This window comes from Montipora capricornis, chromosome 13 (assembly GCF_036669925.1).
Source record: "Montipora capricornis isolate CH-2021 chromosome 13, ASM3666992v2, whole genome shotgun sequence".
Taxonomy (NCBI): Eukaryota; Metazoa; Cnidaria; class Anthozoa; order Scleractinia; family Acroporidae; genus Montipora; species Montipora capricornis.
In genome coordinates, this window is record NC_090895.1 from 25,832,061 (window position 1) to 25,855,017 (window position 22,957).

Sequence of the window (22,957 nt, forward strand, 5' to 3'; positions counted from 1 at the left end):
TCACATGGTCGAACAAAGTTTATCTCAAAACTCATTCTGTAGAATAGGAATGGGAGTGGCGCTTCAGGATTTTTCCCGACGTTTTTAATCAAGTCGATCAATTCTTCCTTTTTGAATGCAGGGATTGCGAGGTCGAATTAGACGGTCTCCTGGAGGAACGGCCCAACTTCACTTGTTCCTGGGGTGTGAGCATAAGAGGGGGAGACGTAAAGAAGGGAGTAAAGAAGCCAGACGCATTGGAAATGTTCCTTACTTTCGTACGCACTAAAGGTCTTCGCCTTGTTGACTTATTCAGAATGATATCTAAAGACGGTAACTCCTCAACGATCACCAAAAATGAGTTTATTACGGGTATGAAAAAGCTTAATGTTCCGCTGAAAGATCACCAACTCAGGGCATTGTTTGATTCCCTGGATATCAACGGGGATGAAAGTGTGGAGTTTCACGAGTTCCTTGGTTCACGGAGTCATTACTTGAAATCGCGTAAATGACCTGTTACGATTTCTATGGTTTATCCACAAAGAGTTATATAATGAAATGCTGGTCCCTGGTTTCGGGTCGAAATGATGTTTTGTCAAATAAATATATATAGCTCACCCAAAAGCATACAGGCTTGAAATTTCTGGACCCGGTCTGAGATTTGTTGTCATTTACAAGAGAACGGTACGAACTCAGAGCGGTACGAGAATTTCTCGTATCGTTCCAGCAAAAAGTCAGAACGGTCTGAGTTCATTGTCAGGCCGGTCTCACGTAAACGCATAAAAAGCAATGTGTTGAGGCCAATACGAACTCATGCCGGTGTGAGTTCGTCCCGGTTTTCATGCAAATACCCCCTTAATTATTTGATATTTGAATTGGTTAACCCAATAAAAAACTCAAATGAGGCCTTACTGTACAGGAAAGATCTACCTTTAATTGTAAGTGTGCCAAATAGCGCGGAAAAACTAACGATTGATTTCCAGATGTCCTGACTAAATCGTCCGCACAAAGGAATTGATGTCAAAAATTTGTCCATTGCATGGTTTTGTTGAAACCCAAAAAAGCATTTTCAATGAGATCTCCTTGGACAAAAACGATTGTTAATCCTCGTCGATGTATTCAAAAGGTTCAGGCGGTTCTGGCTCTTCTTCGTCCTCTTCAGCACCTATACCCATTGGGGAAGAAGCTGAAAGAAAAACAAGAAATTGTTTTATTCAACAATAGCTTTAAAAACCGAGTGCAAAATCAAAATAAAGGGAAACATCTAAAGAGTACTTTTCTTTTAATTGTGCCCTTTCACTGCTTGGAAGGGACACCAAAGTCTTGAAGGACACCTAAGCGTTAGCATTCAGCAATCGTGGAATCAATTTTCAAACTTTTGGGAAGAACCCAATTTTACCAAAAAGATAGATAGAGAATAATGACTGTAAGAAATGTTGGACACTGACTTGTTTGAACGTCAAACGACGTTCAGTAAAACCTTGACAAAGACGTTTCGACCGAAAACCTTCGGTCATCGATCCTCGGTTTGAATTTGACAAGAAAGCGACACTAATATTTCGAAGGATAAAACCAGTCAAACATAATACTCTATTATCACGAATAGAGCAGTTTTCCAATGACTGTCGTTAATAATTACGAGATTGCAATTGCTACGCTTAGTGATTGGTTTAAAAATATCGCGCCAGTTTATCAACCAATGAGAAGGAAAACCGAAACAAATCGCGACTTGTACGCGCGGTTTTTTCCGCGCTTTGAGCAAGTTACATGGAATTACTACGAATTTGGATTGGTTCGTTGGGCTGTTTGCACCTGCTACGATTGGTCGAAGTAATTACTTAGGTATTTGTTTTACGATACTAAATTGAAAACCACTCTAATAGAAGCCTATGATATATACCTGGAAGAGGTTCAATTAGATCCTCTGGCTCATCAGACTTCGAATCAGTCATCATGACTATTCCACCAACATTAACCTAACAAACAAACAAACAAAAATTGCAAAAATCACAACCAAGGAGAATCTAATAGTGAAAAGCACCTTACGTACGATTGGGGAAAGAAACTTAACGATTGTTCGATTAATGATACTATGCATTTTAAACTCCGGTTCGTAAAAATGAAAGTTCATCAAAAGCAAAACACAAACCAAATTGTCAATTCTATGAATACTATACCGGCTTCAGTGGCATGTAACGACTGCCTTCTGGTAATGAAATCACTTTGAGCTGAAAAGCAGAGAAAAATATATCGTTTTATTATAGAGCAGTTTTCAAATGAGTGTCGTAAAACCAAAACCAAAGTAATTACTTTGGCCAATCAAAAAGGACGGAGACAATCCAGTAAACCAATCAAATCTCGAAGTAATCACACGTTGCTGACACAAAGCGATTGGTTTTGGTTTCACTTCTGATTGGTTGAAAAAAAGGCGCGAGAACTTTGAACCAATCAATGAGTTAAGTAATGCAAAACCAAAGTAATTCGGTAATTACTTTCGACACTCAATTGAAAACCGATCTATGGCAAGCAATTCTCAGGCTAAATGGAGCACTCTGATAAACTGGTATACTCACGTGCTCGGGACCGTACTGGGGAATATTGGCTCTCGGTCGGCGTTTTTGCACAGACCTCGGTGCGCTCGGTCCGTACTGCCACGACCTCGGGACAATATTCCCCAGTGCGGCCCTCGCGCTCGCTTAGTAAGAGGTAAATGTCAAAAATACAGAAGTCCTGGCTATACCGGCACGCTCGAGAGTAACGAAGGCTTCGTCTCTTAGTGTACACGCTAAAATCGCAACCAGCCGAACTCCGAAGGGGATTTGTATAGTCCACTTTGGATTAACTTCGGAATATCTTAATCACTCACTGAAAGACTGTGTCCCCATTAATTTAACCAAATTAGGCAGTCTTGTGACCCCTTGGATCACCAGGCACCCAAAACAGTAACGTCCCTCGTTTGACATCTACCTGTGCTGGAAGCACCCGAGCCGGATTTTCCAACAGTTCGAAGTCGGGTTCTTCTTCTTCCATCTTCTCACTGCTCTCCTTTTCACTCTTTTCAATCGTCGATTCCTCGCTATTCTTTTCTTTGTCGTCTTCCTTCTCAGCCTAATTAAAATTCCATTACCGTAAGTATTTATTTACATGGCATTATTTTTGAAATGACGCTTCGGTCGAAAATCAACAAAAAGAACATACCTAAAAGCGTGCCTTAGATTTCCAATGACATGCCTATCATTTATCATTCCTGACTTTCGCACCCACTTATTCATTACTTATTATTTAAACTTGTTATTCGTTATTTATGTTGCACCCACGATTCATAACGCATCTAACCGCAAACATATGCAACTGTTATACTTCTAAATAAAAAAACATGTTTCATAAAGTCAAACAAGGTTTCCCGGAACCTATCTTTTTGGAAGCCTTCTTCAGTATTCTTCTTACTCTCGGTTTGCATCCACGTGATGAGACGGTCATGTTGGTGTACAAAACAACAGAAAATGGCCCCACAAGTTTTGAATAAGAGTCAAATTCCCAAAATACATTTTACTGCATTCAATACTTGCACAAATCCCATAATACACCTCCTTTGTCCCCCAAAACTCTGCATAGGCATTGTTTTCGACTTCTCTTGGGACATTTTTATGTCCCAGGAGAAATTGCAAACAATGGTTATGCAAACGTTTTGGGGGGTAATAGAGGTGTATTATGGGATTGTGCAATTAGTGAATTGTTCCGTACACAAACATGGCCGTCGTGACGTCAGATGTAAAGCATTATTATCTGGTTCCCCTTCCTTCCGGTCCCAAATTTCCAAGTTGAAACGCTTCCACAGTTCTTAATTCCGAGAACTTCCGATTAAAAACACAAAACGTGTAATGTCGCGGGAGCCAATAAATTGATGAACGTCATAAAGCTAGTACAGATTATACTGAAGAAGAAGGGTACAATATATCTTTTGCACTAATGGTTATCGAAGAGAACTACATGTAAATGTCGAGTCCCAATGTGACAAAAATCTTACCACGTCCATTTTGTCTTCAGAGGCCTCTGATTTTTTGGCTCTCGATTTTATTTTATTCGTGATTGACAACACTGCTGTGGTAACCTAGATCAAAACAAATCGAAAACTATTATATCCACAGCCATGCACTGCGATCTCGTTGAACATGACCTCCCTGTTAGTAGGTATTAAGCTCGATCTGTTCGGAAGCGTCCTATGCATGGTGGTAGGTCAAGACCTTCAGTCATTTGGAACGAAGCAAGAAATAATAGCATCGTGCAATTAAACATTTCTATGACATACGCGGCGACTTTGACCACCTTTCCGTAACATAGCGTATGTAGAATCCTAAAATCGTCTGCTAATTAAGACAAATTTGTTCTGAAAGTTGAGTATGTGCAACTACAATCCTGGTCAAAGACTTAGGACACTTGTCAAATTTTGGGCGGAACGTAGAGAATTTACTGTAAGTGCTTCCATCGTTATATGAGCAACGCGTTTTCTTCTTTCGCTGCCCTTTTTGCGTCCTCCTTTCCCCAGACAATGTTGAAACATGCGAGCGATCGATGGACTAATCTTGATATCGGAGACAATGAAAAATCAACATTTTTATGGGGCGAGGGGGAAAAGCGGGAATTGTCCCAACAGTTTTGACCGGGATTGTAGGTCCAGGGTAGAGTATGATCGCTGAAGTTGAGTACGCTTATCAGCCACAAAATCAAGGTATCTCCATTCCTTCTCTTTAAGTCATGCCCACTATAGCTCAGTGGTAGATCATCCGAACTAGTATCATCTAACATATATTATATAATAACCCAAGTTATTCACGGATTTTGATTGGTTCTTGCCTATGATCTATTAGAGGACAGACGCACGATTGACGTCACCATCAGCTTTTATGCGAATAAAGTTTAATTCTTTATTGTATAAAACAAATAGATTCCATGTTGCCGTGGGTCTGTTCAGTAATAGATCACAGAAGACGTCAAAATGTGGTAAGAACATCAGTGACACACTCGGCTATCGCCTCGTGTGCCTCGTGTGCCTCGTGTGCTTTTTTTGTTCTTACCACATTTTGACGTCATCTGTGATCTATTACTGAACAGACGCACGGCAACATGGAATCTATTTGTTAAACATCTAGCAACACGTAACATCTTTGAGTACAATCGCGTTAATATGCTTCATTTCGACAATTCAGATCCTAGCAGTAAGGCGGGACAAAGTGTCACATGAACCTTTAATGGCTTAGCTTCCACGAGTCTCCTAACACCTCAGTAGTATAGCAACCGAACGTCTAATCGGAAGATCGCAGGCTCGACTCCCGCAAAAGAGCACTCGGATATCTTCCGAGTATCGAAGCATAACATCTACTACTTTCATTTAGCGGGTTTGACATGCATGTATCATCTCCTTCACTATACAGTAACTGCAAGAATTCACCACCTGGCTCCGAGTATTCCCAAGTCACAATGGTCCCGACCCCACCAGTCTCTTATAGCTCAGTGGTCGAGCATCCGAACTAGTACAGACTGTAATCGGAAGATCAGGAATACTCGGAATTTTTCCGACTATCCCCGAGTCACCATCGGGAAATAAATCTCTTCAGCTAATATAGGATGTAGGCTATAGAGGATAGCCTCTGATAACAATAGATAAATTTTTTCACAATGCATACCTTCTCTTTCTCCTCTTTCTTGGGAGGTTTGAGTGGCTCGGGGTAAGCGTACAATGACGGTTTAGCGTTCGATTTGAACTGCATTTTTGGCATCTGAAAGGCAACAGCAAGGCACATTTCATCACCGGGACAACTCTTCTTAACTATCCGAGCATTTACCGGGCTACCAGACTAGCTGAGGGATGTCAGTCAGTGGCTGATCCTGAAACTAGGGAACCTAAACTAACCTAACTTGTGCTGGAGTAAGCCCCGGATTAATGCATTTTTAATCAATTCATTAATTCTCCCTACATGTGAGCATGTTACCTACGACTGTTTCGCGTCTCCTGACAAAATGTCCCTTTGACACCATACATACAAACACACTTAATTGACCACTCTCCATAGGGGCTTTTCAGGGCCAATGAACACAATCACGACAGAATAGAACATTCAAGAACATCTGTTAAGAAACCCAACTATAGCCGGACGCAAGCTAGTTGGCTATGTACAAGTGCAGCTGAGAAGTTGAACCAGGGACTACCATGAACAAATTCAACCAGTGGCCAGAACGTGTCTTGAACCCGGGATCCCCGGATCTCACGGAAGCGCCCTAACAACTGTGCCGCACTGCCTCATATCAGGAACCCATAAGGGTTGAAACGTGTGCTGGGAAACAAGCTTCTGAATATTCAATTTGCTGAGTACCATATTTGGAACAACAAGAGCGAGGGGTTTCCAAATATGGTACTTAGCACTGAAACATTCAACCAATCAGTTCGCACTGAATATTCGGAAGCTGTGAACGCGCGTTACACGTTTCAACCCTCATGGGTTTCTGCTCATACTGAACGCATGCATTCCAACACGATTTCCATATTTCCGAAGGCTGCTTACCTTAAGGTCTGAATTAAGGCCAATGATACAGGCAGGTGTAAAGGCCAAAGAGATAAAGTGCGACAAAGGAAACCAAAACCAAACGTGAGTGAACACAAAAAGGCCCACTACAGTCGCCATGTGAGTGTGGCCCGCGCGCGACTGCAGCGAGATGGTCACGTTTCGCCCACCTTAAAAAAAAAAGACAAAGAAGAAGAACACGAGATTTTATCGACTCTTATCTCTGTCCCGGCCTTCATCAATAACTTTTAACAACTACAAACATAAACTATCAAGAGCGAGGCTGTAATATAACATGACAGGGTTTATGGTCAATGATGTCCAGTGGATAAGTCACCAACCAGAGTAATGTATAAAGTGTAGCCCACGTTAAACGCTGACTCGAATTGCGCGAAAACAAGACTTCATGGTAGCGAAATGCATTCCTTCATGTCAGGTGGCAGACCACTAACGGGCGAATTTGCTTTTCACTCAAATTAAAACCAAAAATAAATTAAGGTTTTAACAGGTTTGTCCTAATTCCTTACCCAATACCATCAATCAGTGATTTGAGACAGATTCAAAGCCTGGATGTGAGGGCCAGTATTGCTTCTTTGAAGGCAAGGCCAGAAAAACTCAAATTTTTATGTTGAAAATATGGGAGGAATTTTAAAGCAACGTACTTATCTAATCTAACGATAACACTCACCAGCATCAAGGATGCCTTGGGCCAGCGTTGCACCAAATTTAGCAATAACATCTTCATGTTTGTCGCCGATCACTTTTGCGAAAATCTCTCGGAACTTAGCCACTTTGGGGCATGCGAGCTCCGTTTGCTGAATGAGCACCAAAGAACTGGCGATCAAAGCACCCTAAGAAAAAAGAAAAAAATTCTCATCTCTCTATAAGAAAGAGATTCATTTTTCGTGAGCTATATTATTTTACCTGTCGAACGTAGTTTACAGGATCGTTCGTCATTGGTTCCAAAAGCCCAATAGCCTCCTGACAGAGATAAGAAACCAAAGTAAGGTTTAAGACACACCTTAGACACGGTGTCAACGAACTCACAATGACTGCCAAGAAAGACTTAAAGACAGTTTGAAACAAACAAAGCCTCAAGTTAAGCCAATATTGGTTATTTATTAGTCAGTATCTGATACCAAATGAAGTGGTACACTGCCAAGAGAACATAAGTATGTTACCACAATAATAATTTTTCGTATACACATGAACTAAAACAGTGGATAATGTTGAGAGCGCGCTCTGATTTGCTGCTCAAACTCCGAATATGCTTTGGAACCTCGTTGGCTATTTATGCGCCGATCAAATCGAAACTTCAACATCCCCCCCCCCCCCCCCCCCCCCATCCCTGGGCAAACCACAGGCATTTGACTATCCTCTCTGCCCGGGGAGTGGGGCATTTGACCTTTGCCTGCGTGGGGTGGGGAAAATTGAACCGGAAGTGTCAGGTTTCAAATGACTTTTTTTTCAGGCGTCAAAGTCACTAAAATCTATAAAAAACGTGTTTGGACGAGATGGAAGAGGTTAAAGGAAGAGCACTAATTAGTGACACTGTAAACTGAAATCAACAATTAACGCAAAGGAAATCAAAGGTTGGTTTTTGAGAAGCGGGGAAAAAACCCCGTAGTACCTGGAGAAAAACCTCCCAGAGAAGAGTTATTGTAGAAAACCAACAAACTCAACCAACATATGACGCCGAATCTGGGAATTGAACCCGGGCCACATTGGTGGGAGGCGAGTGCTCTCACTGCGCCAGCCCTGCACCCTAATAATTGTTAACTATCCACCTCCTGAGCAACTCAAGCGGGATTTGCCCCAAAAAACATTGTAATCGTTGCAGGAATAATAAGTTAAAATAATATTTTTCTGCTATATTAACTCACTGTTTTAGTATATACTAAAACAACTATTCACCTCAGTGTGGGTGGCTAGTGGTGGGTGGACATTTAGTACCAGTGAGTGCCACCAGTAGCCATCTCCACTTCAGTGTTAAACAGTTGTTAAATACATATACAGTGTCGCCTTGCTAGCAACGCAGAAGTGCAGAAACCTAACCCACTGTTAAAAACGTAAACCGATCAAGACTTCTCCACAGGGTAAAGCTACCCATCCTTGGAACAATCGAGGCAGCAGTAAAGTCAAACCAAATAATTTGTAATTTATCTCTATAATTACCTTGAGGCCAGTGCCTGCGCATGCAATACCCAAGGCCATAGCAGCCCCATATCTCACATGAGGGTTGTAACTCTCTGATAACAATGAAACGACACTGGGACACTGCTCAGGGGTTCTACCATTGAAAATGAAAACAAATGAAAATTATTGCCAGGCATACCATAAATTGCCAGAAAATTATCATGCAAACATAGCCTGTAAGCATCAGTGGAAGTAAAGCAAAGTAAATAAACTACATGTACATGTATATGAAAACACTTGAAATCTCATTAATAATTCATGAGCGAAACAGCCTATCAGGTCGCGGTAAAAGAAGTCATGTGCAAGAGCTTTAAAACTGATAAAACACTCCTCATTAGATTTCTTCATATAAAGCATATTAATAAGACATAGCTTGTTTTTCTTGAATGCTAATGGCTAATTCTCGCAATGGGCCATTTCCGAGTTGCTGTTTGTCTCAGTTTCAAAGTGAGTCTTGGTGCTCAACTATTGTAAGGGAATAGAGTTTGACTTGCATAACAAAATGCAACTCATTTCCATTTGAATGGTTGTTAACCAGAGCTTGCTTTGAAACTGAGGCATGCAGCAACTCGGAAATGCGCTAAACTTTGTTCGGACTTGAGAGGGGCATGCTTTTTGCGGAATGTTTTTGAAGCCGTTCAATAAAACTCGCAGGTCACGTTTTATTGGGTCTCAAACCACTAGCAAGTACATGAAGAGTTTCTTTGTGCAGTCAACTCTAGAAAATTTTCAAACTAGTTTTATGACTCTTACACTTTTAAAATATATGTAATATTATGCTCCAAAGACAACTGAGGGAAATCCAGTGATGCCATTCTTTTTCATGCATGTGTATTTTGATGTTGGTTTGATTATTACTAGGACATTCACAACACCTGATTCAGAATGTGATGAACTCACCTAAAAAGAAGGAAACCTAATGACATCACTGCTGCTCTTCTGACATCATCACTGACATCACTGACCTACAATAAAAGAAGCAAAATTGGCAGATTTGAGAAAATGTTTCTATGGGTTTTCTTTGGGTCAACCAAACATCCAAGGGTGACTTCAGATAACTAACCTGACCAGTTTTAGTACAACGACACTGGCAAACTACATTTACAATACAGATTTGATTTTATACATGTACCAAAGTTGATTGACTTTAATTTTTTGTAAGCTTAAAAGACTATAGACTATAGACTATCCTGGAGCTTCCACTATTGGCAGCCAGCTCCAAGAATAATAATTATTGATGGAGACTGCACTGATGGCTGGCAAAACCGGACAAACCAGCCATAAGCCCCCACACCCTCGAGAAGACAGGCATGCGTCACACTGATAAACAGAGGAAAGTAGAGGGGGGAGGGCTAAATGCTCCGCACAAAATGCTCCTTCTTTCTGCCACACTGATGAATAAGCTGTACCACACAAAGCACAAGGAATCCATTGCATGCACCAATATACATGTAACAAAACCACTGACAACAATTTAGTGCAGTCGCTCCTAGTTGTTCACTCAGTTAAATGGCATTTAACCTCCTTTACATGTATGTCTCTTGGATAGTATGCATGCTGTGATTGGCAAATTTACTGGGCTGTACTTTACTGCATGACAACCCGCTGTCCAGCCCGATAAATTGAAATTTTTAATGCAACAATTTCCAGCAGGTTCTTCATGTTGTTTCTGTAAAATAAACATGTGAAACTGTTTGAATCTTGCAAGCAACTACATTTGTATTCAAATAGCCAATGAGATTAAGGCCTGTTTTAAACGTCGCATTTCACATGTGCCGAATCTAACGCAAATGAGCAAAAACAACAGATTTTTCTCATTTGCATTAGATTCGGCACATGTGAAATGAGACGTTTAAAATGCGCCTAATTCGTTTTTTCAGATTTTGACCGAAAAAAATTATACCGATCATTTGTGGCAGTTAAACTAAATGTTGTTTCCTTTCCTTATTTTTTCATTGACTGTACAAATACATGTACATGTAAATGTCTTACTAACCTCGTTTTCTTGGTCGATACTGTAAGTTATGTATCCTTGTTTTTTTGTTGATTTACGGCCAGAGTGTGAAAAAAATCAGTCTGTAACTTACGGAATGGATCTCAAACTCGGTTAGTAAGAGGTAAGTCTTTTTTGCTCATGATGATGATAAAAATTATACATGTACAGTGTACTGTATCAACAAAACGAGGATTTATGATGGTAACTGATTGTGATTTATTAGTCGTATATAATATCGTATAATATGCACATAGAAAATTAATTGAAATGTTGTAGCTTACTGCAACATGCAGCAGTCTCTTGATAGCCTTGTTGTTGCCAGTCCCACAGTAGGCCATAGCCACAGTATACATGCCACTCTGTCGCAGATTATGATCTTTGTCCTGCATAAGGCTCTCAATCAAGGCATCTGCTTCTTCCATGCGGGCATACATCACCTGAACATCCAAGGAACGGAAGCTCAATCTTACAACCTTTTATTCTCACTTTTGTCAAGAATGATTTTTTAAGGAGCAATGATTCTGTGTTAAGCTGAGGACACTTCATGATGTCTTGCATACATGTAAGTTATATATCTCATATGCCAGAGTTTTTGGATAAAAATACAGTACATTGTGGTTGAGTGAAAAAATTAATCTTTTTTTAAATTATAATGCATTATTCTAGATATTCCAGATATTAGGCTTCTGCCTGCAGCAATATGGCTGAAAGAAATATTCAACTATTCCAGTAGAAGGATAACTCCCAAACAAAATTAATCATTCCTTCAGCTTATTACCCCATATTCTTAGTTAATAAACTACGTAAATGAGTGAACCCCTAAATTAACTTACCAAAGCAATTCCCAGGGACAGACCTCGTAAGATTTTTTCATGCTGTGTTTCTTGAGCATACTGGCAAGAGAGTAACATCATAACATTTTGCTCTTGATTGACAGTACACATAGATAATAAATTATGTATACATAAAATGAATGTTCTGTAAAAATTAAGGATGGACATACAGTTGTACATGTGTAAAATACGTTTTGACAACAACCTACAGCTGTACTTACTCCAACCATCTCCTCAATAGCTGTGGCAGATTTAGATCCCAACATGACCAATCCCATGGCAAGACCACACGCTTCTCCTGTAAACATGGCAGTGGAAAAATGTACTTTAGAACTTGCAAGTGTAAAAGAGCAGATCTGTCAACTGAACAGAAACATGTTTCATAGAATGAAAGACTAACCTGTGACAGCATCATCTTCCCACAGTTGTGTCTTTAACTGGTCATAAACATCTACATGTACAGTACAAAGAGAAAACACAACTTTATGGTAAGTTTAAGGTTTTCAATTACTGTTAACAAGCCAAGCTTAGGTTAATTTTCTTTAAAATAGTGCATCTTGCCTTGTCTAGCAGAGCCCATTGCAGCAAGACCAAGACCAAGGCATCCTCCGTGTCGCACCATCTAAAAACAAGAAAAAAACACATAAACATGATTGTACACTTTTTCAGAATGGAGGAGCCTACACTGTACAAATGTACATCTGACCAATTAGGATGAATAGATACAAGCTTCTGCTGTGTTGTTAAAAATACATGTACATGGTACGTCCAATGAGCACACTAAACTGTTGGCGACATTCATGCCAGATAGAATCCATTCTTACATCTGTAGTTGCATTTTTGAGCTGTTGTAGTAAATAATCAATGATCTTTCCTTCGTGGTTGGCATGAATCAGTCCTGCAAGAATAGAAACCAAACATTTGGTTAAATGAGAATACATGTACAGCTGTATAAGGCATCCACATTGGTTTGGGCACATGCAGCAAAGTGTGTCTCGGGTTGAGAAGATCAATAATCTTTCAGGTGGACAGGCCCAGAAGAAGAGGCGGGCCACATACATGTAAAACATGGTGTGAGCTGGTCTCTGATGGCCTCAGGTTTACTGGCCAGCAAAGGATGCTTTTGATGAGCAAAAGTAAAGAAAACACAATGACTTTGTCATTGTGAATTTGTGAATCTCTGTGCAACGTTATACCTGTGAGGTAGTGAAAATTGATGAAAAAGAAAAAAGAAGGACAAGATATAAGTAGTGTCTTCTATGTTGTGTGTTTACTCTGTCTAATACTGGATAGTTTTACTTATCAATGTGGGGTGGCTCAGTAGTCAATGTGTTTCCAACCTCTACAGTAGTACAGTAGATTTTCTGTGTCTAAAGCTACACGATGTTACTTGTCAATGGAGAGGGGGGGGGGGGGGTAGGTTAGGAGTTAGTGGGTTATAGTACGTTGTTGCTGATTTTTACCTAGAGCAAAAAGTCCTCCCCCTTCCTGGTAAGCACTGCCTCCACTGCCATCTTTGGGGAGGTAGGTGGACATCAGTTTCAGAGCATCTTGTTCATGACCCTATGAAAACAAACCATTCAGATGTACAAACCGGCCTAAACTGGTCTGTCTAACGCCAGACAATTTTACTCGTCAGTGGGGAACCCCTGGGAGTCAATGGGTTAAGCATGAAAAACTATTTTAACCTTGTCATCTCTACAGAAATGTCAAAAGTATTGCTGTAGGTTGAAGATTAAAAATCAAGCGAAAAAAGTAAGGAGGTTTAAAGGAATACTAGTACACTGTAGTACTCTCTTCTACATGTAAAACAAACCTTATGAATTACTCCCAAGCTGGCAGTTGCTGTGAATTTGGCCCAGTTGGTAGCTCTTCCCAGCCATTCAAGGTTATTCCTGTTGACAAAAGAGAGACAAACACATTGATCATTCTTTTTTAATGAAGTTGACATTGGACATAATCATGCATGAAATGCTGAGACGCTGAAAAGAAATAATCACATCAAAAGTACATTTTAAATGCGACCTCATACCGAAGAAAAGTGTCACTTGTTGTCCCACAGTGCATGTATGAGTTAGCTATGACTGTAGCTGTGTGACAAATGGAATTTCTGGAGGCATCCTGTTGAGCAAGAAAACACAATACACATACCTGTAAAGTGTACCTCAAAATTCATACATTTTATACAAGTATCAAACATAATATTTTATTATGGTGATGTTTTCAACTATGTTCCATAAAAATTAAACTTGTAAACAAACATTACATGTATAAACAATATAACCCTTTTAATTTCAGACGACTTCTCCACTAAAGCTAGTACAGATTTAAGTTAGCAGCGGAACTGGCTGATCATGAAATTCACATAAATTTATAATAATTATTTGTGGGCTGTTGATACATGTAGTTAATGACCATCAAGAGATGCTGGAATGGGAAACAAGACTAACAGAAAAAAAAAATTAATGAATTCCACAAAATGCCATGGGAGGCAACATTTGAATTTTGCAAATATTAAAAGAAACTTGCAGAAAAACAGCGATGAAATAATTCAGTAACATCCAGTATTCACCTACTTTAGTATTTTTGAGAATGAGAAGATCAGCATGGTTGTTTCTGATAAGGAACTCAAGATGAAGAGCGATTGTTGTCTCCCCACCCAAGATGGCTACAAGCTTGTTCACTTTGTCCACCAGCTTTTTGTCACTCTCGCTCTGACAATTGAAATGTGATGGACAAAAATTAATACACCAATAATTTAGTTTAAAAAAAGACTGACAACCAATACAAAAAATTCACATATAAAAAAAAATAATTTATCATACATGTAGTTTTTAAAAATCAAGTTATTAGCATAAGTTATGTAATATTACCATGAGCACAAAAAAACATTAAGGATTAATTTTACAAAATTGCCCGAGTTGCGAAGTGATGAGCGCAATTTGGGAAACTTTGAAAATACATTGTATGTAAGTGAAATTAATCCTTAATTACACGAGGGTACATTGCGATTTCATGTAAAGGGCAAAACTTTTGAGGGAAGCCCGTCTATGCCGTGACAAATGACAGTCAACACGGCTCCCGTTTGGTTAAAGTTCAATTCAATGAATCGTTGCTGTCAACAGAAATAGTGCTTAAAATGTATTTTATATGTGCCACATATAAAAAAATTAATACATTTTAGTTTAATTTGGAAAAAGATTCTCTTTTAACTTCACTTGCTCTGGGTAAGCAACTGTTAACCAATCACAATCAAGTAATCATGCCCTCCATCTCAGCCAATCAGCATTCAGTAATTTTGCCCTGTATGTGATAAATTTATTAAACAAATTATTAAAATTGCTAATCAATTTACTTAAGACTTCCACCCTGTAAATCACTTATTCTTTATTATTTATTTCATCTTCTATCAACTGATTGAGTAATAACTTAGTTCTACAAGCCATGTTCAAAAATACCACAATACTCTTCGTTCTCCTGAATTTTGCATAAAAAAATGTTTTTTTTTCTCTTGGGACCATTGTTTGTCTCAAGAAAAACGGGGGGGTGGGGGGGGGGGGCAAACAAAGAGTATTATGGTATTAGTTTTCAAAAGTGGCCTATTGAATGTAATCACCTCAGTCGGGATACTGTACAATGTACATCATGTAAAAGAAGTATGTGTTAGCAAAGCATTAATTTTATTAGCAGGTGTCTTACCAGTGCAGGTTCTGTTTTGGGCTTCTTTGCTGGAACCTCTTTCTCTCCTTCATCTGTTTCCATTTCACTCTCACTAAAAAGACAAATTGAACAATCACAGGTACATATTGTACATCCATGTACAGCTGGGAAAAGGCTTTGTTGGCATTGCAGATACAGGTAATATTATTATAAGATGACTTTTAAGGGGTACATGTAAAATGTATATCACCGCAACTGACAAAGAACCAACCAACAACTGCACATACAGTACAGTGACCAACTTATGTTTTACAGCCAAAAAATTAGGATTATACATGTACTTAGTATCCCTGGCCATCATGCTTTAATAGTGTAAGACAACTGTACATGCTACATGTATAATAATAAAATTATTATTCCTGCATAATCAGTCATTCAAGTTCATATTTTAAGTTACAACTTAGCCCACAAGAAGTTGTAACTTGAAAAACATACATGTAAGCAACACAACGTTTGTCTTCTTACCACTCACACGTTACACAGTACCTGTACACGTACCTTGGCTTTTCCACAGAGCCATTTTTATCTGTTTTGCCTTCTGTGGAAACATCAGAGGATCCTGTTTCATTGCTGGACACAAAAGGAACTGTGGCTTGCAAGGCTGATGTTACAGATGAAAGGAACTGTTGTGTTGCTCCTTCATATAAATCAAAAGCAATCTGGTATGCCATCAATGTCTGATCTTTCTGTTAAATCAAACATCAACATTGTTCATTATGATTCAGCTATTAATAACATTAATAATAATAATAATAATAATAATAATAATAATAATAATAATACTAGTAATAGAGTGAGTTTCAATCGAGTGACGTTAAACCAAAACCAAAGTAATTACTTTGGCCAATCAAAAAGGAGGGAGCCAATCCAGTAAGCCAATCAAAACTTGAACTAAAGCACGAGAAAATGTCCAAGCGGTTTTGGTTTCACTTGTAATTGGTTGAAAAAGTGGCGCAAGAACTTTGAACCAATCACTGAGTGAAGTAATGCAAAACCAGAGCAATTCGCTAGTTACTTTTGGCACTCAATTGAAAACAATTCTACATTCTTCTTCTTCTTCTTCTTCTCCTTCTCCTTCTTCTTCTTCTTCTTCTTCTTCTTCTTCTTCTTCTTCTTATTATTATTATTATTATCATCATTAGAAAAGTTCTCGAGACCTGTGGCTTCTTACTAAACCGAGATAACACAGTCATAGTAATAATGATCATGAACCCTGTTTAGAGTTCTTTAACAGTATATTGTTATTGTTTTGCTGCTGCAGTACATGTAATTGTACATGTGACTGTGTCTATAATTATTATTTTTTCTACTTACCTCATTGTCTTTTATGAGTTTTTCAAGAATATCAGCTACTCCTTGGGCATCATCAAGAAAAATGAAGCACTGAAAAATGGTAGAAATAATGATTACATTCCTTTATTATTCCACCATTACGCCATTTTACCATATTTGGTCAAGAGAGCGCGCAAAATATGAGACGGTAATACAATATAGTGTCCCGGTTTGACCAGTTTAGAACAGAGCAAATACAGACGGAACGGGAGCTTGTCAATGAAAGAAATTGTTTTCAACATGATGCAAGGCCTGTCAGTGCGAATTTGGCTTGTCATCGCTTGTCAATCGTCATTTTGTTTATCCAATCAAGTAAAGATCTATGGCTGGCTTTTTGTGTTGTTTACATCATTCACTTGCGTCCTGAAGGAAAGATGATCCATTTTTTTCAAAACACTCTCACCAAATAAAATTGAGCAAAATAACTCCTTTTTTGTAGTGGAATAATAAATCTCTTATTCAATGGTTAAACATATAATACTTGCAGACATTTTGCTCATTGCTCGAAAAGCAAAATTTGCTTTGACTTGTAGCTTTGAAAAGGTGATTCGGATGCTCGCATTTAGAGGTCGTGAAAACTTCGACAATTCATTTAATTTCTAAATTCTTGATATGGTTTGATAGCCAGCTCTGTAAGCTTTAATTTAGGGGTTTAGGTATCTACAGTTTAAACCGGAGGAGTTGCATCACTCAGACGCGAGAGACCCCTGAAGGTATATGGTAACCTTAAGTACATGTAGCTTATTGTTCTTTCTTCTCCTATGTACTTTTTCCCTGTTATTTTTCATATAGGAAATGTAAATTATTCTGATTCTTTTCTATTCTTCAATACATGTATGTATTGTTTTCATTGTTTTGTTAAAACAATATTGTAAAATTATCCTAACTTTATGTACATGTACATAATATTCTGTGAGAGTGAAAGAAAAATTAAAGTGAATGTAATTCGTTAATCATCTTTATCTTGCATGCATTCAGAACCAAAATGTATGGCAATAATCATTATGTTGTCTCACTAAGAGAAAATTAAACTAAAGACGTAAAGGAACAATAAAAGGCAAAACCTAAAAAAAACGCATGATATAATTCCTGACTCCAAATGTATAAATCATAAAAAAGCTCCAGTGAATGAATCTCTTGTTCTTCATGCACAACTTCTACTCCAAGAAAATGATGTGATCTTCAGAAAAGCTCTTAGGCTAGATGTACATGGTCAACATTAGAGTCTAAAATTGACCAAGCAGAAATCAACAAATCCGTACAAGTGTCACACAATCCTAATGCACATGACAAGGGAATAACAGACAGAAGAACAAGAACTCTCCACCAACCTGACAGACACTAATAAAATCTGGTGTTGCAAGGTTTAAATACAACTGTACTAAAACTCTGAGAACCTTCAAAGGAACAAAAAGCAATGTACTTTTCAGTAATGTAAGCAATGACTATTCCCTCTTGCCAGTTACATGTAGCCTGTGTTTGGTGCCTACAGTACTTGTAAGTAAGGCAGAGATCTAAGCAGCTCTCATGAGGTAATGTCATTCTCTTGTAATCAACCCAAAAACAAAAGATTAAACAACACAAACAATGATTTCAACTAAAAAAAAATAATAATACACAGAAGCTGGTACTAAAATTTGTGCTGTGCAATACGATTTCCTCAGTACACATTCAAGTACATGAAACATCATTAACCATTTTTTGTGGTGTTGATGCACAATAAATTTTGTCCACTGTTACAAAGCATTTTGAAGGCACATAAAACTCTAACAATTAAACTAACCTAACACCACAAACCTACCTTATTCCTAAACTGTCTACTCTGGATTAATGACATACAGACTGTGAGGCTATAGCTCAACATCCCAGGTACATCATCCTTTCAAAAAAGAAGAGAAAAGAACCATCACCAACTATTATAAGAACCAATCTGGGCCCAGTTATACAAAAGCCGATTAACACTAATCCCAGATTAGAAATAAACCATTCCAACCATATTTCAATACTCCAAAATGCTGTTCAACACGGATATTCGGCAAAACCCTGTAAGAAGAAGTCAATCTTTATAAACAAAAATATGCAAAAGCAACTTTCACCAAAAAGTTTACACTAATCATGGATTAAGTTAATCAGCTTTCCAACAACCTGGCCCAGTAGTATTAATTTTATACTATTAAATATAACAGGAATGTCTCCAATAGATACAGTTGTAAAAGAAAACTCTTACCGATTTTAAAATTGCCTGTTCAAACACATCTAGTCTTCTGGTCTCCAGAGCAATTCCAACTGCCTAGAATAAAAGGTGGGACCAATGTCTAAATTAAATTAATTCAGTCCACCTAACGAATGACACCATGATTTCGATATTTCAGGAAATGCTCAATAATTATTAGTTTTTAGGTTTTAGAATTAGTTTTTTGAGATACTGTTATTAGAATTCACTTTCTCATTTTATTGACTTTGTTTGCGAATGTAATTTCACTTAGTCTCAAAATCACCATTAATTTTCTTCAAGCGTATAATATCCCTTAGGACTTTTGATGGTGACTAAGGCTTTAAGACCTTAGCCATGTTGCAGAAGGTTTCAATGGTTAATGCTAAGCATACATTATTACTATACTTTGAGCAACTCTGGTCTGGGGCATTACTAAACACAGGAATGGAACAGAATTATTATAACCGCAATATGCCGTAATGAGGTGGAATTACTCTGGAATAAAGCGGAATGACACCAGAATGGTATGTATCCATACCCGTATTCATAGTAAAAACCACCGCTGCAGCCTGGGACTGATGTTTAATGATACATGTATGTTGAAACCATTTGACAACTCCATCACTCAACATCATTCAACAAAATCAAAGAGATGTTGAAGCAAAAGGTTGAAGTAAAAAATCCTATTATTCGAGCAATTGGGAGATAATTTTATTAAGGTTACCATGTCAAGAATAATAAGAGAAGAGTAGTTAATGGGCAACGCTTGTGTAGATCTCTTCATGTACATCATATACATGTATACCTGTTTATACTTTCCATCATCAAAGCATCGTTTGAACATTCTATCCACTATGGCCTCAAGTCTTGGATCTATTGTAACATCTTCATCAGGATTCTCTGCTTTATGCACCCTTTTAGCAGTGTAGGAATCAATGCACTTGGCTAAGATTTAAAAAAAAAAACAAATTTCACCACGCTTTTTACTATTCTGCACTACATGCCAAACAGAACTTACATGTGGCAGAGAAAAGGCCTTAGATCTCATTCCCCCTATCAATGTCTGTACTCTTATCTAAGTGAATTATAATGTACAGTGTACATATGTGCTCAACATGATGGCTAAAAACACTTCCGCTGTTGACTGTTCTGTACATTTTCAATCAATAAAATAACATTGTTTGTTTCCTATTTTGGGTGACCAGTTACCGTAAACGTCCATGTATAAGCCGCATCCGTAGATAAGCCGCACCCCGAATTTAGAAGCGCACATTTTGGAAAAAAATGTAGTACAATAAAGTTTGAAGTTCCAGTAACGTTCTATTGCTATAAACCAACAAGGACAAACAATCAAGGTTTCAGCATTAAGTTGAAAACGAACAAGTGCTTAGTAGCCAAGCTTTAAACGTGGGGAGGAGTCTGGGCCAGGGCCTGGGTATCATGACCATGATGTTTGGAAACCCGCAATAGGCGAAAAAATTCATGCAGAACAGGAGCTTGATAATGCAGTCGACAAATTTGCCGAGAAGTTGGTCAAGGACAACGAAACAGTTGGCCATTTACCTTGCGAGTACTCACGAATTTTGTGGTATTTCATGGCATGTGGCGGAAAGATATGCGTGGAAGTGACTGGCAAAAGACGTCACTGCAAACAGCTGTGCGGAGGAATGCCATGGAGATTCCTTGTAGGTTGGTGCTTACTTGTTCGAGTACAGCGAAAATTAATCGATCGCTTGAAAGAACTCTTGGAGAGCAAGATTCGCCGATAAACACTCGAAGACAAACGGCTCCTTTGAGCCACCACTCATTAAAAAGCCAATGAACAACAGCAACATGCTCTCAGTTTTTTTTATGTTTCGTTACTGAGATCTTAAGAAGTTGTATGAATATTAATTACAACTAATAGGTTTTTTTAAAACTCCAAACACAGATGTATCCATGGATAAGCCGCACCCTTGATTTATGGCTTCAATTTTGTGAAAAAAAGTGCGGCTTATCCATGGACGTTTACGGTATATTGTATCTTATGGATTTTTACATTGTCAAATTAAAACTCAGTTCCTATCAGCTAAGAAAAGACTCTCTTAGAGTGAGTGTGAGCTTCACAGTACTAGACTTATTTTTAAAGTTAGCGTTTACGTACAGTATTCAATATTTACTGTACATGTAATGTTGGCTGAAGTACAGAGTCATGTGCAATAAAAATTTATGTTTCAGTGAAGTAGAACAGTACCAATTATAGTCTCTACATATTCGGAGTGACCATTGACATCAAACAGATCGCCAGCACCAAGGGCATACGTTAAAGAATCCTCATAAGCTCCAAGATGGTAATACACCTACAAAGCAAAGCGAAAATTAATCATTATGAGTAGGAACTACATGCATATTGTCATACATTGTACAGAAGACCAAAACTGTGGATTGTATTCTCTGCATGCCTTAAAAGATGCAGTACCTTGGAAGCTAACAAAGCTGACAGCTGCCTTTGTTTGAATGCTTCATCTTCGTACAGTACTTCTCTAACAAAAGAAATGTAGACAAGTGGCATTAAAGGAGTCAAAGAAACGTAGCAGTAAACAAAAAGAAACAAATGGATCATGACCATCACTTACATTTTGTCTACAGATTCTGAAATCTCTGCCCAGAATACATCAACTATGTGGTGAAGGTTTTTGAGGGCAAACACCTGTGGGAGAAAAAAAATTACTTGGAGGATTTACCAGTACAGTACAGTAAGTGAATGAGTGAAATTTGTGAAACAAGACTTTCTGCCATTACAGTGCATGTGGCAGTACACTGCTTCAGGAATAAGAGTTTTTTTGTTGTTGGAAGACAAGTTACATGAATAATGGAGAGTGAGAATGCAAGGCCAGAAAAGATTATAATGGGCCTTATTCGTGCAGCAGCCATATTGACCTCAGACAGTAGATGTTGTACCCCGAGCCAATGAGTTGAAATGTTTGGGAATGGCAAAAGTTTTCAAACCCCCAGGACTCAACATGGCTGCCGTCTGATTAAGGCGAATTGGTTAAAGAGGATGTACAGGTTGTAAGGGTTGTTAACCCACTCCTAGGAGTCAATGGGTGGATGTACGGGTTGTACAAACCTTTAGATCCTGCTCATGTTCATCCAGTAAAGCCAGCAGACCCGCTAGTTCAAGAAAAAAAGATTTGTAAACAACATACAGTTGCAAGCAATTTTAATTTAGATGGTCAAATGGCTAGGGCATCATGCTTGCAAACCAGAGTTTCCAGGTTCAACTCCTGCACTCATCTAAAATCTAAAGTTGTTCTCAAAGGTCCCTGTTCAAATGTTGTCAGAACAATAACTTAAGGTTACGTCTTAAATACAAGATAGTACTATCAGTGAGTCAAGAGATCAATTTATCTTAAACCTATTTTGTTTTTTTCTTCGCGATACTTGCATGTGACATGTAGTAAGAACTCCCAAAATCGAGCGCCCATGTATGTACGCTTAGTGAAACACCAAGTATAACACAACATAAGAAATTGGTGAGTATGGTCTGGCTACCAAGAATGTATTCAGTTATCTTCTAAATCAACCCTGTTCTGCTTAGTCATAAAATGATTGTATGACAACATGGCATGGATGGCGGCAACTGTAGTACATCTATTTAGATTTTAAGGTACCTTTGTGAGCAAGAGACTTCTACGAAAATCGAGGGACTTACCTGCTGAAGTCAGGCTCATGATTCAGAAGAAATCTAACAAATCCACGAACAAATTAAGTAGAGATGACAACTCTCTTTTCACATGGGCTTTTTTGCTTTTCCTCCTGTGCACGGGTAACCGAGCCTTTTCAACAGGTAACCTGGCCTGCTAATAAGTTATTCCCCCAGAATGCTTAGTGAACCATTACATAAACATGGCAGACAGCTGATGCTTTTTATTTATGACCCTTTTTATGACATCTGTTTCGGAAAAATGTTTAGTGCTCTACAAATACGGAATTTACTAAAGATTCTTCGCGCTGACTGCTCGCTTTAAGGAATGGAAACGGACAAAGTGTTCACCACGAAAAGTTTCGATGGAGAAGGACGAGCAATTCCTCTGGCAATCCAGACATATTTCTGGCGGCAAACAAGGTATAAGCTGAATTAACG

The 22,957-nt window shown here is 38.4% G+C and overlaps 3 protein-coding genes across 4 annotated transcripts in view; 2 read left to right on the forward strand and 1 right to left on the reverse strand.

The window, feature by feature from the left end:
- LOC138028210 (leucine-rich repeat-containing protein 74B-like) overlaps positions 1-603 on the forward strand; it is a 2,330-nt gene extending 1,727 nt beyond the window's left edge. Inside the window, exon 3 of the mRNA XM_068875656.1 lies at positions 122-603. Within this exon, the coding sequence (XP_068731757.1) occupies positions 122-491 (370 nt within the window). The 3' untranslated portion in view covers positions 492-603. The remainder of the gene's footprint in view (positions 1-121) is intronic.
- A 290-nt stretch (positions 604-893) lies between these two features.
- Positions 894-22,645, reverse strand: LOC138028209 (26S proteasome non-ATPase regulatory subunit 1-like). Its single transcript, XM_068875655.1, has 33 exons — positions 22,526-22,645; positions 21,941-21,984; positions 21,447-21,520; positions 21,290-21,353; positions 21,065-21,170; positions 19,637-19,776; positions 18,844-18,906; positions 18,418-18,495; positions 17,948-18,013; positions 16,599-16,667; positions 15,783-15,970; positions 15,264-15,336; positions 14,141-14,278; positions 13,597-13,685; positions 13,381-13,459; positions 13,028-13,127; positions 12,389-12,462; positions 12,126-12,186; positions 11,965-12,015; positions 11,786-11,862; positions 11,565-11,624; positions 11,013-11,168; positions 9,636-9,700; positions 8,715-8,829; positions 7,464-7,520; positions 7,228-7,390; positions 6,540-6,709; positions 5,664-5,756; positions 4,007-4,090; positions 2,947-3,087; positions 2,157-2,207; positions 1,880-1,955; positions 894-1,165 (listed from the first exon to the last, which is right to left on the reverse strand). Exons 1-33 carry the CDS (start codon positions 22,542-22,544, stop codon positions 1,080-1,082), a joined length of 2,970 nt encoding a protein of 989 aa, XP_068731756.1. The 5' UTR covers positions 22,545-22,645; the 3' UTR covers positions 894-1,079.
- Positions 22,646-22,720: 75 nt separating this feature from the next.
- The window catches only part of LOC138028414 (protein unc-80 homolog), a 60,800-nt gene continuing 60,563 nt past the window's right edge, over positions 22,721-22,957 (forward strand). For both annotated transcript variants that reach the window (XM_068875952.1, XM_068875953.1), the window contains exon 1: positions 22,721-22,939. In XM_068875952.1, the coding sequence (XP_068732053.1) occupies positions 22,845-22,939 (95 nt within the window). In that variant the 5' untranslated portion in view covers positions 22,721-22,844. The remainder of the gene's footprint in view (positions 22,940-22,957) is intronic.

Coding starts and splice junctions, on each gene's coding strand:
- LOC138028209 (XM_068875655.1), bottom strand. Junction 11,169..11,564: donor TGTCCCTGGGAATTGCTTTG/GTAAGTTAATTT, acceptor TTGGATGTTCAG/GTGATGTATGCCCGCATGGA. Junction 4,091..5,663: donor AGAAAGAGGAGAAAGAGAAG/GTATGCATTGTG, acceptor GTTTTGATCTAG/GTTACCACAGCAGTGTTGTC.